This window comes from Hypomesus transpacificus, chromosome 22 (assembly GCF_021917145.1).
Source record: "Hypomesus transpacificus isolate Combined female chromosome 22, fHypTra1, whole genome shotgun sequence".
NCBI classification, from domain to species: Eukaryota; Metazoa; Chordata; class Actinopteri; order Osmeriformes; family Osmeridae; genus Hypomesus; species Hypomesus transpacificus.
Genome location: NC_061081.1, coordinates 1,092,706 through 1,108,116, shown reverse-complemented (window position 1 = coordinate 1,108,116; position 15,411 = coordinate 1,092,706). Strand labels below are relative to the sequence as shown.

The window sequence follows — 15,411 nt, the reverse complement described above, 5'->3', positions numbered from 1 at the left end:
GAAGGCACTCTCCAGAGCTTTTAGCACAGTTTAGATGGTGCTTTTACTCTGGGAGAGAGATGTAGGTGGCTAGGGAAAGGGAAAATTGTATTAGTGCTTTTGGTTACAAACCTGATATTAGTAGTAATATTACAATGGTTTTTACTCTATAAATGAACTGGATCAGAATATAAAATAGAGAACAAGATGTTATTAACTCAGGAGTAAACTGTCAAGGTGTTGACACTGCATTTTTCTGGTGAATAGAGAGGTAACCATTATCATGACAAATAAGACCAATTAAAAATTGTATGTACAAGAATGTTATCTTTGTATTTGAGAGAAAATAATTAACACTTAATTTAGCAAAATAATTAAAACAATCCTAGTATTTGATACAGTGCTTTTCATAAAGCTTGTGTATTTTTTTAATAAAGTGCTTTAGAGTATGCAAAACAACTTCTGAAGGTGATGGGAGCCTTGAAGATATGTCTTGAAATTGCATTCTCAAACATTAATCAGAAAAGTTATAAAGTATTAAAAGCAAAACAATGCATACCGTGACTAAATACATCTAGCAAAAGCTTTAGCAGTAGAACAGTTATTTGTTTAGAAAACTGTAACATTTATTAAATGTCAATCACTGGGGGGGAACATAAAACACTTATCATTTTCAAAGATAATGAAATGAATGCTTCAGAACTACTCTTTATGGTAAAGATACAAACCTAAATCACAATGGAAAAAATAACATTTTCACTGGTGCTCTCCCAAAAGCCAAAATGTCCTTACAAGCCCCTTTCCCTGCAATGAAAAGTGGAGAGAGAAAAATGAATGGATAAGAGAATTGCCTTCAACAAAAATCTGTCAGACCCAAACTATCTTTATCCTCCAACACAGCTGTAATCAGTCAACTAAAAAGTCCTCTAAACCACAAGAATGTTGTTATTTTTTCGTCTGCTTTTGTGGATACTCTTTAAGTGAATGAAATGAGAGAGATAGGAGCTGAACAAAAAGGAGTTGCCCGGTTTGCTTACTTCGTTTTCTCTAAGTCTTACTTTGGTCAGACTAGCCATTAAAGCTGGGATGGGCAGGTGGGGATGAGGGCTATTGCTAAAGTTACAGATTTTCTTAACCATGACTAAACTGTACATGATAATGTAGTTATGTCCACATATCTCCTAACATGCCTTAATTACATGTCCTGTAGTTCAAATACTATAGACACACATAGTAGAGATTAGTAGTGATTGTGCTTGGCAGGTGAGACTATTATGCAGTGGAGGGATGAATAGAAATGGCAGAGAGCTCATGAATGTACCTTCATCAGAATATCCCCCCTCAGCTCACAATGGAATGTCCCAAATGTGTCCAGGAGAGCTTTGGTGGAGCTGCTCACATGGATCTTCAGAGCTGTAGAGGGGCAAGTCACCACAGAGCATTTTTACTGTTATAACCAAATATATATTTGTAATATTATTTTCACAACTTATCCATACAGACATTGTACTTGCAGTCTTCTAGTTGTCATGTGAGCTTACGTGATCCGCACGACTCGACTCGTGAGGCAGTGTTGACCGTGTCCCCAAACAAACAGTAACGAGGCATCTTAAGACCCACCACACCTGCCACACAGGGGCCTGCAGAATTCAGGAATCATTTAGGAATCATTTAGGAATCACATATGAATCATATAGGAATCATTTAGGAATCATTTAGGAATCATGTATGAATCATGCATAAATCATTTGTTGATCATTTATGAATGATTTATTAATGATTTGTTGATCATTTATGAATCATTTATGAATCATTTGTTGCTCATTTATAAATCATTTATGAATCATTTGTTGACCATTTATCACTTTCATCCCAGGTAATAAATGTAACAAATTAATTCCCACTAATGCTTGTTTATTAACACTTAATGTGTGGAGATGGGAGACAGCCTTTTGTGATTGAGGTTATGCTTTTAGAGGTTTCACAGCTAGAGTTGTTTCAGTGTTTTACCTGAGTGCAGGCCAATGCGGACCTTTAGTTGTTGCTGGGGTACGTGTGGGCTTTGGTATTGCTTCATGCCCTGGACCATTGACAGGGACATTCGTGCGATCTCCTTGGCGTGGTTGACACCGTTTCGAATGGGAAGACCAGACACGACCATGTAGGCGTCGCCAATGGTCTCCACCTGACACAGAATGGAGGAAAGGATGAACGGGTAGAGGCTCCAAGGATAATCTCTACAGGCTGATGGATGGAGGACTCTGTTTGCTCATACAAAATGAAGGTCATGGATTTGGACAAGCTTTTGGTTTGTACCTTGTACACGTTGTGGTTGTCGATGATGTTGTCAAAGTAGGTGTACAAGTCATTCAGTACATTCACCACCTTATGGAGAGAAGCTATTTTAAGACCTGCTTGACTCAAAAAGCTCAGACAGTTGCGCAGTCACACAGGAGCTACATATCAATTTTGTCACTCACGCAAATGCGAATACACACGTAACTAAACCAGGAAGTGTCAAACATTTTCCATTGGGATGAATGCAGCTGAGACCTCCTTAAAATAAAGCTGGCAATAAGGCGTTATTTCCACACCGTGTTTGACAACACTGTACCCTGACTGGACACCATGAGTCACGACTGCCTGTGCTCACGACCAGGGGAATTCCACAGCATGCACATTCAACACATACCAGCGCCAGTCACCTAATAATGCCATTTGTTCCCAAGGGGGTATTGTGACACCCGCTACATCACTTTTCCCACAGTGCACCACTGCATAAAGCTCTGAATGGATTACAGAGGTATGGCTAAGTGGGTAGAGCATTTCACTGCATATCAAGAGGTGAAGGATTCAAATTCCCCTCTAAATATTGCTTTAGCTAAAAGCGTCTGCTAAATGAATACATTATTTACTCAATGCTTACATCGTGTCCTTGGTTTAAATCAGAGAGATGCACTGCAATGGAACACTTCCTCTTCAAGAGAGATTTGGTCTGAGTCGTGGCTTTGAGGACATTCTAATTCCTTTGAGACACAAGATTGTAATGTTCTATGCAAACCCCTCCTCGGTTTCAAATCAACTGGACACTCAAACTGGAATCTGTTATTGGCACCCTTGTAGCTCGGAGTGTGCGTACCATGTAGGCCAAGGCCTTACCGCAATGCTCTAGGTTTGAATTCAGCCTTCGCTATTTGCAGCATGTTTTCCCTTCCATTTCTCCCTGCCTTTCCTGTCACACTTCACTTAAAAACAGTCCAATAAAGCATGAAAAATACAATATGTAATATGTTCAACAATATGTATCTTGACGGGTATCCCATCAGAACTTACGCCTACTCAGGAGCTAAAGAGTCTGTTACCCTTCTAGATCTACAATGACCAGAATGTCACAGTACTTGGTTATGCTTTCGTATCCTGCTTCGCTTGTCAAAGAGGTCAGAGATCATGTGGATCACCTGCATGGGTGTGAGACTGGCGGACATGGCGGTGAAGCCCTCGATGTCGCTGAAATAGATGGTGACGCAGTCGTAGGTCTCCGCCCTCACCGTCTTCCCAGCGATCAGCTGCACGGCGACGGACCTATAAATACAGGGGAGGGAGTCACAACACATCGCACCTATGGAAGCAATCCTAGTAGGATCACAGAAGTTATGCAGGAAGTGTTAATGGAGATGGCGTGTAACTTTGATGCCTGATATTTATATACAGGTTTGTGTTACCATTTTGACTGCTAGGTATATGTGAAATGTAAAGACTGGCACGAATAGATGTTAGAGACCAACAGACAGACAGATGGACAGATGGACAGACGGACAGACAAACAGACAAACAGACAAACAGACAGACAGACACCAGCTGAAACAGAGGAAGGTATTAAGAACGTCTCTCAGCCTACTTGAATACATCAAGACAAGACGTCTGCCAGCATCTACTTGGGAGACGGAGGGTTGGGTGGTGTGGGGGAGGGGGGACGACAAAAACAAAAGCTTTAACAGCCTCTTATGCCAACACACACAGGCAAGTACGTTACCGTGGCAACATCTGGGTGAGCAGGCCCTCTGCTCGCCTTTTCTCCTCCAGCAACTGGCCCGTGCGCTCGTTCACCACCTCCTCCAGGTTGGTGGCATACTGCTCCAGACGACTCAGCAGGTTGTCCAGGATGCTCTCCCCACTGGGGGAGGGAGGGAGGGAGGGAGGGAGGGAGGGAGGGAGGGAGGGAGGGAGGGAGGGAGGGAGGGAGGGAGGGAGGGAGGGAGGGAGGGAGGGAGGGAGGGAGAAAAAGGGGGGAGGTAGAGAGAAAAATGGGGGAGGTAGAGATGGAAAGGGGGGAGGCAGAGAGAGAAAGGGGGGAGGTAGAAGCAGAAATTGGGGAAAGCAAATGAATGGAGAGAGGGAAGATTAAGGTTGATGGAATAGGGAAAGTAATGGCAAGATGGGAGAGGAAAAAAGGGTGGCAAGACATGGGGCCCCTCCAAAAGATAATATTTGTATTATTGTTTATTTCAGCAGAAAATGCAGGATGCAAATGGTTCAAACACGTTGGAAGGTTTAAAATGACACCTGGCTGCTACAGAGGGGATTTGTTTCAGTCTTCAATACATACTTCAGTTCCATCACTCTTCTCTCCCTTCCCTCCCTCCCTCCCCCTCCCTCTCCCCCTGTTAGAGCAGGATAAATGACTCTAGTGATGACAGTCGACAGACATGGTCTCCAGAGACTGTTGTGTGCACCGCGTTGCATACTACTATCTCTTTCCCTCTTCTTCTTTCCCTCTCCCTCTCCTTCTCCTTCTCTCCTTCTCTTCTCTCTTTCTAATTGAACCCATCCCTTTGTTTCTTTTTCTCTCTCTCTCTGTCTCTCTGTCTCTCTCTCTCTCTCCCTCTCTCTCTCTCTCTCTCTCTCTCTCTCTCTCTCTCTCTCTCTCTCTCTCTCTCTCCACCATCATCCCTAACTTGAATTAATGGTCATGCTCTCTCCTATTTGTTCTTTCGCAGCACAAGCACTAACGACCCACTCAAAACTTCTTAGGTGTATATATATTTATATTTATTTATTCATTTATTTATGGTGACTCACTAAACCAAGTCTCTACCCACATAAAAAAATTCCCTTTAGTCCAAAGTAACGTACAGGGGGGATTTGAACCTTTAACCTCTTGATCTGCTCTACCACTGAGGTATACCCATCTTATTTATTACACGTCCCCATGTATACCGTAAGCCAGAAGGAACAGAAGGGGCATGTTTGTATGTTTATACCACACAGTATGTTTGTGTACTGACCCACTGGGACAGAGCCTCTTGACGATGAGGCGCAGGGAGGAGAAATCGGGCCGCTCGGCCGCCCTCTCGCTCCAGCAGGATGCCATCAGAGCCTCCACACTCTCCGGGCACACCTCCCGGTCAGTGTGGGGGCGCAGCGGGCTGCAGCCGCCCGCCTTCACGCCTGCCACGATGTCTGGGGTGGAGGAGGAGGGGGGTAAGGTGGAGGAGGAAGGGGGTAAGGTGGAGGAGGAGGGGGGTAGGGCGGAGGAGGAGGGGGGTAGGGCGGAGGAGGAGGGGGGTAAGGTGGAGGAGGAGGGGGGTAAGGTGGAGGAGGAGGAGGGGGTGGGAGGGAGGGAGGGAGGGATTGATCAAGTTTGAAAGGGCACAGAAATGTCGGGTGTGGGAAGATGGAAAAGGTGGCCAGGATGGGAGAAAAACAAGAGAGAGACAGATGTAGGTGAACGTGTGGAACGAGGTGGAATAAAAACGTGGTGGTGTTGGAGGATAGAGAGGTAGATAAAAAGAAAGAAAGCAAGACATTTTAAGAGTTACATCTCCAACGTTATCTAACCACGTTATCTAACCACTATCTGACACACACCCATTTACAAACACACACACTTATACATAAACACAAACATACACGCTTGTGAGTACCTACCTTTTGCCTTGAGGCTGCTGTTTGGGATGAAGAAGGGCCCGTTTCGGTACACCACCTCTTGAACAATGATTCCAAAGCTGTAGACGTCGCCCCTCTGAGTGCCAGCAGGGGGCGGGCAGTCTCTCAGCAGCTCTGGTGCCCGCCACACAAGAGCTGGCACCGAGGGCAAGGTTGGCATGAAGTCAGAAGTTAGGCTTGGACAGTCCCAGGAGAATAATCCCTCCTTCTGCCCCTCTTGTCTTCCTCTCTTGCCCTCCACTATTTCCCTCCCTCCCTCCTCCTCCTTCCCTCCGTCCCTCCTTCCTTCTGTCATCACTTATCCTTTCTCTCTATCCCTCTCGCTTTTCTCAGATGTCCATTGGCAGTTCAAGCCTTCTCCTGTCCTCCACCTCCACCCGTCTCCCACCTCTCCCATCTTTCTCCTTCCCTCTCCCTTTCATCACTCCAGTGAAAGGGACTGGGGCCAGGCCTTTCTCCTGTCCTAAACCTCCCCCTTTCCCCCCTTCATCTTTGGCCTCCTCCCTCCCTCTCCCACTCACTGGTCCAGGGCTCTCGGCTGAGTGGCCGTCGGAGGTCACCGAGGCCGTGGTCGGTGACCTTGAGAACAAAGCGACTGTCCACGACGCAGTTGAAAGAGGACAGGTGGCCATGTGATCGAAGAGGGCTGCGGTGTAGGTAGTCCATCCCCTATGCACACACACACACACACAAACACGATTTGCACACATGTCTATGTGCACACGTGCATGTGCACACATGAAAAAGTAAGTTGACATGCATACATGAACAAACACACATGCAAACATAAATATACATGCAAACATGCACACACAGGTAAATTGACATGCAAATATATGCGTACCCATACATGCACAGGCAGGGTCATGGCCCCTCGTGTGCACACTTAGCAAATGAGCAGTATTGCATCGAATTCATAAACAGTCTAAAATAAAAATGACCTCATCTTGCTGTAGGACATTTGTCTTACTGCTGTAGGACAGTTATTATCTTTACAATACAATCCTCTAGGCTAACTTACAGTAATTAGATTTATGACATTCATATCCCATTAACATATATAACTGATAAGGCTTTGAAAAGTCAGTATTACAAAAATACGTTGGAGAACATACCTTCACGATGTCGAGCAGCAGGGAGTACTTGAAGCTCCAGTCAAGCTTGATGGAGCCATTCGTCAAGATGTCCTTGAGGATGGGAGGAAGACAATGTTGTCACATCAGTCTTGTGAGGGTTAGAAACACTATTGGAATAGAAACACTAATGGTATAGAAACACTAATGGTATAGAACCACCAGGTACAGACACACCCAGGGACTTTTAAGGTAAAGTCGGTTTTGAACATGGATGTGCATCGTCGTAGTGTAACAGGGCAGGCCCTTGAGTCAGTGTGTGTGGGTGGTCTGCATTGATAAGCTTTGTGTGTGCGTTTATATGTGTGTGTATGTGTTTGTGTGTGTGTGTATGTGTGAGTGAGTATGAGATTATGAGAGTGAGTGTGTTGGGGGTGTTCTGTCTAGATAACTGTGTGTGTTTGGTGTGTGTGGTGTGTGTAAGAGTGAGTGAGTGTGTTGAGGGGGGTCTGTCTAGACAGGCTTGTGTGTGTGTGTGTGTTTGTGTGTGTGTGTGTGTGTGTGTGTGTGTGTGGTCCTGTACATGTAGGCTTCCTTTAGGACAATACTCTGTCAGCAGAAACAGCTGAGGAGCCTCCAGACAAACTCCGATGAAGCTGCAGATGTTTGGGTGGATCAGGTCCCGGCACTTCACACACACACACACACACACACACACACACACACATACATACACACACTTAGTATTAGCCAGTAATTTTCACAATACGCAATCAACGTTACACAATCCATAATTTGTCATCAGACACATGGATGTGTTTGTGTGGAGCTGCTGTGGGCTCACCTGCTTCAGCTCAGTGACAAGCTCTCCACTCAGACTGACATTCTTCACATTTAGGAAGCGCACCCAACAGATGTTGTCCTGCAAGCGACACAGCAAGACCCAGAGAGAGAGGAAGAGAGAGAGAGAGAGAGAGAGAGAGAGAGAGAGAGAGAGAGAGAGAGAGAGAGAGAGAGAGAGAGGGAGAGAGAGAGAGAGAGAGAGAGCACAAGACGATAAAGCCTCTGTTGATGACAACAATAACACCCTAAGAAACGCTAACTAGCTTCCTACAAGCGCCAAAATCTAATTTGAGTATACATCGGTGTAAGACTTGTGGGACTTTTGAATCACCACAGATCTCCGCTTAGGGGGAAAGGACGAAGAAATGTAAACAGAATTCAGTAAGAGTTGAGTCCTACTTTGTAAACAGCTGTTCGAAGGGAGGACTGTCTGTCTTCCAAGATATCAAGGATGGACTCAGAGGATGCATGGATGGACTGGGAGTTGAAGAAAGGTACCTACAACATTTAGTTTGAGTTATTTCTTTTGAGAAAGCCTTTACAGTTCTCTCACACACTCACTTGTGTGCATACAAGTGTACAAGCACACAAACACAAACCCACGTGGATTCTCACAACAAATTTGCGTGCGTACTCACACAGACTCACGCACACACACACACACCTGACCAGTGGAGGTCGAGCTGTTCTCTATCATGGTGACATCACTGGGGTTGACCCTCCACAGCATCACAGACACCTTTTCATGTAGGATATACTTCCTGTGGGACAGGAAGTAGTTTGTATCAAGGTCATACACACACATTCACACAAACAGCCTACCAACAATAAAAATACTAAAAGTTAAAAACTCACTACATAACAGCAACTTGAACTATTTTCCAATAGTGATCCAGTGACTAGCTGTTATGCAATGTTGGCCTTTATTAAAATCTTTTCCCTGCAAAAAGTCAATTTAAGTACTTTGGAAACAGAAAGAGAATTCTCTCATTAAAGGGTCACGTGGGCTGGACAAATAAAGACCATCTCCTAAGAGCCCAGCTCAACTTAATATCCGAGTTCAAGCTGAAAACAGACAAGTAATCAGGTCATATTCATGATTAATTTCTCTGTAATCTTTGGTTACAGGAGTGATATGGGACGTGCACTTTTTCCTGGCTTAGAGGATATTACAGAAATATTATGAGTAGTGTTGTCTGAGAAACTTATTTAATTAGAGGAATATGTGAAGGAGAGGATGATAAAGTGGAGATGTTCATTCACCCTGTCTTATGGATCTTTGTCATGTCATGATGAAACAATGTGCGTGTGAGAGTGTGCGTGTGCGAGTGTGCGCATATGTGTGGCAGTGTGTGCTTATGAGCGTGTGTGCGTTCGTGTGTGATTGGGAGAGAGCAGAAGGTCACCTGTACAGGAAACAAACGGCTATCGTCCCTGTGACAAGTACACTGGCAATCATCCCCATGGCTATCAGTAGTCTTCTGTCTGAAAAAAGCAGCCAAGATGGGCTTTAGAAACAGCTAACAAACCCAATGATTAGGGGGAAGACTGCTGTCAACAGATTTCAAGATTTCTAAGTGATAGGCAACAGACAACATAATAACAGTTTAATAAGATCAAAATGATTTAGTTAATTATTAATTGCACAACAGGCATCAATCAACAGAGGAAACCAGACACATTTATAGTCAAGTATTTTCTTTCCTCATAATCCCTCATTAAAAACCCATCTGAGCTTCACACATTTTTCAATTGTTGAGCCATCTGCATGAAAAGCTGTCCGCCAACCACAACGGGACTTCACCGCATCGGAAAACATCCCCAGAACACATAGCAACTACAGTACAGCCAGGAAATAAAATAGCTGATAGCGAGAATGAAGGGTATTGCATAACCTTGACTCAGCAGAATGGGAAATTGGTTATGAAAAATATCAGTTTACTAAGGGAGAGGTGGACTCAAATGAAAATACCTATATAAAAAGGAATTCATACCTCAGCGCAAACAAAACAATAATAATTTTGTTAAACAGGCAGGGGTCAAAATCCATATTGAGATTGTTATGAATCTCTTGCCTGTGTGTTTCTCTATCCTCTCTCTCTCTGTCTGTCTTTCTCTGCCTCTCTCTCACACACACTCTTTCACTTTCTTTCCCTCTCTCTCTTTCTCTTTCTCTTTCTCTCTCTCACTCTATATTTTTCTCACACTCCCTCTTACTTTATCTCTATCTCTTTCTCTTACACACTCTCCCTCTCTCTCTCTCTATCTCTCTCTCTCTCTCTCTCTCTCTCTCTCTCTCTCTCTCTCTCTCTCTCTCTCTCTCTCTCTCTCTCTCTCTCTCTCTCTCTCTCTCTCTCTCTCTCTGTCTCTCTCTCTCTATATATATATTTTTCTCACTTACTTTATCTCTATCTCTTTCTCTTACACACTTTCTCAGTTTTTAATCAAAGCCGAGTCTGGAGGCCCGTGAAGAGATATGATAAGGAAGTTGACCTCTGCTGGGGCAGGGTCACACAGGTGCAAACCCAGTGGCGGCTCTGGGCAGCGAGGCGGAAGAGAAACAACTTTGTTGGAAACACGCTGCTCTACTGCCCCCTTCTGGAGGGATAGTGTACTGCACATTAGTTAGCCATGTCTTCATTGGAGGACATTATCTTAGACCACATCACATTTTTTACAGGGAACGAACCACCTTCCTCCAAAACGTCTATATATACTAATACATATACTTATATATACATATGTTTATTTGAAGTATCGGATGCAGCAAAGAGAGGTCAGAGTACCTGTGCAGAGTTCACCATTGTAGCCACATGGGGGCGTGTCTCTTGGTGGCGTCTTCCTGCCTCCAGGCCAAAGGATTTTCACCCCATCTACAGACTCATAGGTCTTGTTGGCGCCAAAGTAGTTGGCAATAACCTATTAGGAAAGGCCACAGTTGTTTCATACTATTGACATAATATTTCTGCTTGTCGATTTCAATCAAAGAAATTACGTTGAGAGAAAGGAATGATAGAGGGGAGGGAGAGATGGAGAGAGAGAAAGAGAGGATGAATGCCAGTAGGAGACAAAGAAAGAGAGAGAGAAAGTATAAAGAGAGAGAATGAGAACTGACCTTGAACTCTCCATCCTCACCCTGGATGTGCTTTACCATGTAGGCTGACTCTCTGTCCCCACTGGCATCCATGGTCACATCTCCCTGGATACCTGTGAAAAAACCAAAATCAGTTGCAATCATTTCATTTTTGGTTTCAAATCAAGCGTATTCTAATTTGCAGTACGACCATGGATTTGGATGAAGACCAAACACATACAGTAGACGGACTGTAGTGCTGTCTACTGACTCAGCATTCTGTGCTGAGAAGAGGGGGCAACATTACACAATATTTACCTAACAGCAACATTGCGTAAGAACCTCTGCCCCCCACGATGGAGACACTTAGGGGGGGGGGGGGGGGGAATGATGCATTGAACACACACACACAAAACACACAAACACATATAACAGTCATGCACACACACAGGCACACGAGAGAGCCTCTGGCTGACCTGTGATGGTCCTGTTCCACATTCTGTGGGTGACAGCTCGGCCATCGTAGGGGTCACCCTGCTCCGCCAGGGTTTCAGCCAGGGCCTGTGCATACAGCCACACAGAATCATGGGCTATCGCTGCCAGCACGGACACCTGCAATTGGATGGACAGACCAAGAGATGGAGGGACAGACGAATGAATGGACAGACAGACAGACACAACTTAGGCTTTCTTAAATGTTTTATACTGGTTAGTGCAATATGTAAATATTTCAACACATAGGCAGACTCAAATAAATATTGAAAACACTGAACATATCTGTAAATACAAACATATCAACCCATGGTAAAACTAGCTCTGGGTTCCATTGTCAGTGAAACAACTGAAGGTTTCCCCTCTTCACCCCCCCCACCCCCCACCCCAAGAGTTTTCCAAGCCAACCTTTTCATTTGTGTAGGTGTGACCAAAGTCTTCTTGAGACCGGCGGATGACATTGTTGGAAAAGTCATGGTAGCCCTGATTGTCTGGCTTGTAGAGTGAGAGCAGAAACAAGGTTCTGTAGGCCTCTTTAGCCAGCGAGTCCTCAGCGTCACCTACAAAACACAAGTTTATGGTAATAATGTACAGTATGTGCTTTCAAAGGCAATTACAGTCAAACGTGTTCTATCTTCCAACATGACCCAACAAAAGCCAACGGCCATGGCAATGTTTATGTACTTGAAATGCCTTTATTGGGCTGATGTGTACGGTATGAGATAGGGGTCACCTGCAAACCATGTTTGGAAAGGAATCAATTACATTTAGCGACTTACAATAAGTACAGGGACATTCTCCCCGAGGCAAGTAGGGTGAAGTGCCCTGCCCAAGGACACAACGTCATTTGGCACGGCCGGGAAACGAACCAACAACCTTCTGATTAACAGCCCAACTCCTTAACCGCTCAGCCATCTGACCCATATTGAGTCCCAATTAAAGATCATATTCATTTTGACATACCTCTTCTCCAATCAAAGTTGCCGAACATCTCCGTCAGGATATAGGGTTCGAAGCAGAAAAAGACATAGTCCCCATTGGTCAGTTTGTTCCTGTGTGCCTGGATCAGGAAGCGTCTGACTGTCTCCCCCCCTGCAGAGATCACTATGACTACAGCAGGACATGCAAACAACAAACACAATGAGGCAGATAGGAAACTATCAAATGATTCCTTCTTTTCATCCTTCCTTCCGTTCGTCCATTTAAGGAAGTGGTTTAATAACTTTAAACTGAAGTTTACAGTGCGTACTTTAACACGATTGTGTCGTTTCAAATCCAAAATTCCAAAACATAACAGAAATGCGTCACTGTCCAAATACATATAGACCGCATGGCATATCTCTACATGACTTGGATGATTACAATGATGATATTTATTGCTTGGATAATTACAATGATGATTTTGAACGATAGGCTTCAGTGGCGTTAGAATGAAGCTGAAACTCAAACTCACTGCGTGAGACCTTGGCAACCTCCATGAGGACACGGTCTAGTAGGAGGGATCTGTCATCCTGACCACCAGGGTCTTCAAACTTCACGTATTTGGCCACAGATATGTTATTGACCTGTGCTTGATACCTACATAGTGAAAAGACAAAAGAACTGGAAATTGTCTACATGTTTATGAATACAAATTATCTTCAGAATATTAGGACTAAATACTGTTGCCGGCTGTCATTGTTCCATCATTTCACTGTTTAGAAACACCTGTCATTACAACACAGAGACAGTTAAGTTCTCAAGAAAGCTCTGGAAAGGATTTTTTTTTGTTACTGATGTTTACAGGACATAAATACTATAGTTACATGTACATTTATACATAAAGGTTTTTCCAAAACCCACCTGATGCCTTCTGCTGGTATGACCCAGATTGGTTCAGGCTCATGAATGATCCCGATCCGTTTCCAATCAAATTTTCTACAGATTCTAACAAAGAAGGAACCCATCTTAGTGAAGGGACCAAACACCCTGGTCAGAGTGGGGTATGCCTGGAAGGTGTGCAATAGTAAATAATATTATAAATAATTTACTGGATTTTTTTTTTTTAAATCGTTGTAATTTCTCTCAATAACTTTATTTCCTAGTTATGGATAGTTGACATGTGATCACCTTTTTGTCGAGCAATTGCTGGTCTGCGCAGGTGGGGCTAATGACGGGAATGTTCCAGAAGGCTGCTAGTTTTGCTGTGATGGCACATACCTGTGGACCAGAGTGGGAGAGAGGAAAGTAGGGGAAGAAGTATTGAATTACTTTGTATGACAAGTAGTCAAATTCAAATAACCATCTATGTAATTAAAGCAAAAAGACAAGGAGATTGATGTGAATATTGTTGTTCATTTTTGCAATCCACTATAGCGTCTACACAACAATTATCACTATGAAGCCCTTTGCAACATCATATAAAGGACTGTACAAATAAATTATGTTGCATCCTCACATTGGAACAGGAGGGGCCGATGAAAGCACTGTAGTTAAGTCTCTGTTTCATCTCCACAATCTTCCCAGGCCCGTTCACATCGTGACATTCGTCGTCCACATACTCGTACTTTAGTCTGTGACCTGGAATGACAGGGGAAATGACAGTCAACTTTCAACATCCCCGGGCCAAACATAACAATTACCGTGACCGTGAGGGGAACTGTGGCCAGAAATGATCCCAGTCCAAGAAGGACCCAGTCGGGATTGCTCTCGAGTGTCCTTTACAATTTATTTATGAAATTAGTCAAACGTCCGAAAAATCTGCATTTCTAGTCTCCATAGCTCAGCCTGAATTATTTAGTGTTCGGAATGACTAAATGTAAATGTAAATGCTGTAAATTTACACATAAGAGTAAAAACAAAAAGGCTGTGACAGTTTTAGAGAGTGTGTATCCAATTGTCAGACTGACCTTTTAACAGCTCAGGGCTCTGGTTCACCTTGTCTATGGCAATGAGGGCACCAGCCCCGATCCTGCCCACACTGAAGGGCTGAGAGGTGTTGGGCAGGACCAGGAGCAGGGTGAACTCTGAGCCCTCAACCCAGGGAGCAAGGCAGAGGGCCAGCTGCAGGACTCGTGAGAGGAACTTCATGGTCGCTAGGACACAATAGACTAGGCTTACCGACTGTGAAGACACTTTAAAATATAGTTTTGAACAGGATGGTAATAATTACCCTGACACACAGTACAGAGAACAAAAAAACAAATTAAAATATGCTAATGAGTCATTTGGTAATCATCAAGGGAACTGATGGTTATTTCAGTGCATGATTTATATTTCACTCTAATATTTTAATTCTTCTTCTAATTGGACGACATGTCTGGATAGATTAATTTACAGTCAATTAACCAGGATATTACTATGCATATCATAAAGAAAAAGCCTACTGCGCATCTGTGTAAAATAGGAAAATAAGAGAATACTTACCACTCTATTGTAATTGAAGCAAATTCAAGCGTTGTTCAACTGAATATACAGTATCCTATGGTTATGTCTGAGATTAGTAATGATCAGAGTAAAGACATTTAAAGTTAAGATAGTCTATATGAATTGTAGTTAAACTGTAATTCCTAAAAGCTCTCTCTGAAGACTGAACAAATGCTACTGAGATTTTGCTTTCATAAATCAAGGGGTTCTCATATTAATCATCTTATATTTTACTGGCAGCACTCTGGGAAGGCCGAACCACATGACGTTTGTTTATCTAAACGGCCTCCGAGTAAACACGACATGGGAATCCTCCAACAGACTGGTAAAACATCTGAACGTAGTTGTTTATGTGTTGGTCTTATTACATCCTGTTTTTGACTTAGAAACACAGAAAAACCCTTGTTTGTTTGAAAGCATCATGTCTTTGACAGATGTGGTCCTCAAGGTTTATTTGTGATGTTAGTACTTTTTGATTCATTAATTAGGCGTGTTCAATCCCGATGGGATTTTCTGTAAAAATGCTTCCCCTTTGTGGTTCTCTCTAAATATTACATTGGATCAAATCTTGTCTAGTTTTTTTCTCCATGCTCTTGTTGA

At 43.5% G+C, this 15,411-nt stretch overlaps 1 protein-coding gene across 1 annotated transcript; it reads right to left on the bottom strand.

Moving 5' to 3' along the window:
* Positions 1-370: 370 nt before the first annotated feature.
* Positions 371-14,475, bottom strand: si:dkey-37g12.1 (atrial natriuretic peptide receptor 1). The gene is made up of 26 exons (XM_047045213.1): positions 14,295-14,475; positions 13,844-13,965; positions 13,516-13,605; positions 13,249-13,394; positions 12,860-12,984; positions 12,370-12,516; positions 11,815-11,966; positions 11,391-11,526; positions 10,957-11,048; positions 10,628-10,760; positions 9,248-9,326; positions 8,506-8,602; positions 8,241-8,339; positions 7,843-7,920; positions 7,582-7,686; positions 7,041-7,112; positions 6,447-6,594; positions 5,908-6,060; positions 5,265-5,439; positions 4,013-4,153; positions 3,438-3,561; positions 2,296-2,364; positions 1,990-2,164; positions 1,521-1,619; positions 1,301-1,392; positions 371-783 (listed from the first exon to the last, which is right to left on the bottom strand). The coding sequence occupies exons 1-26, from the start codon at positions 14,473-14,475 to the stop codon at positions 736-738; spliced, it is 3,078 nt and encodes a 1,025-aa protein (XP_046901169.1). The 3' UTR covers positions 371-735.
* Positions 14,476-15,411: the final 936 nt, after the last annotated feature.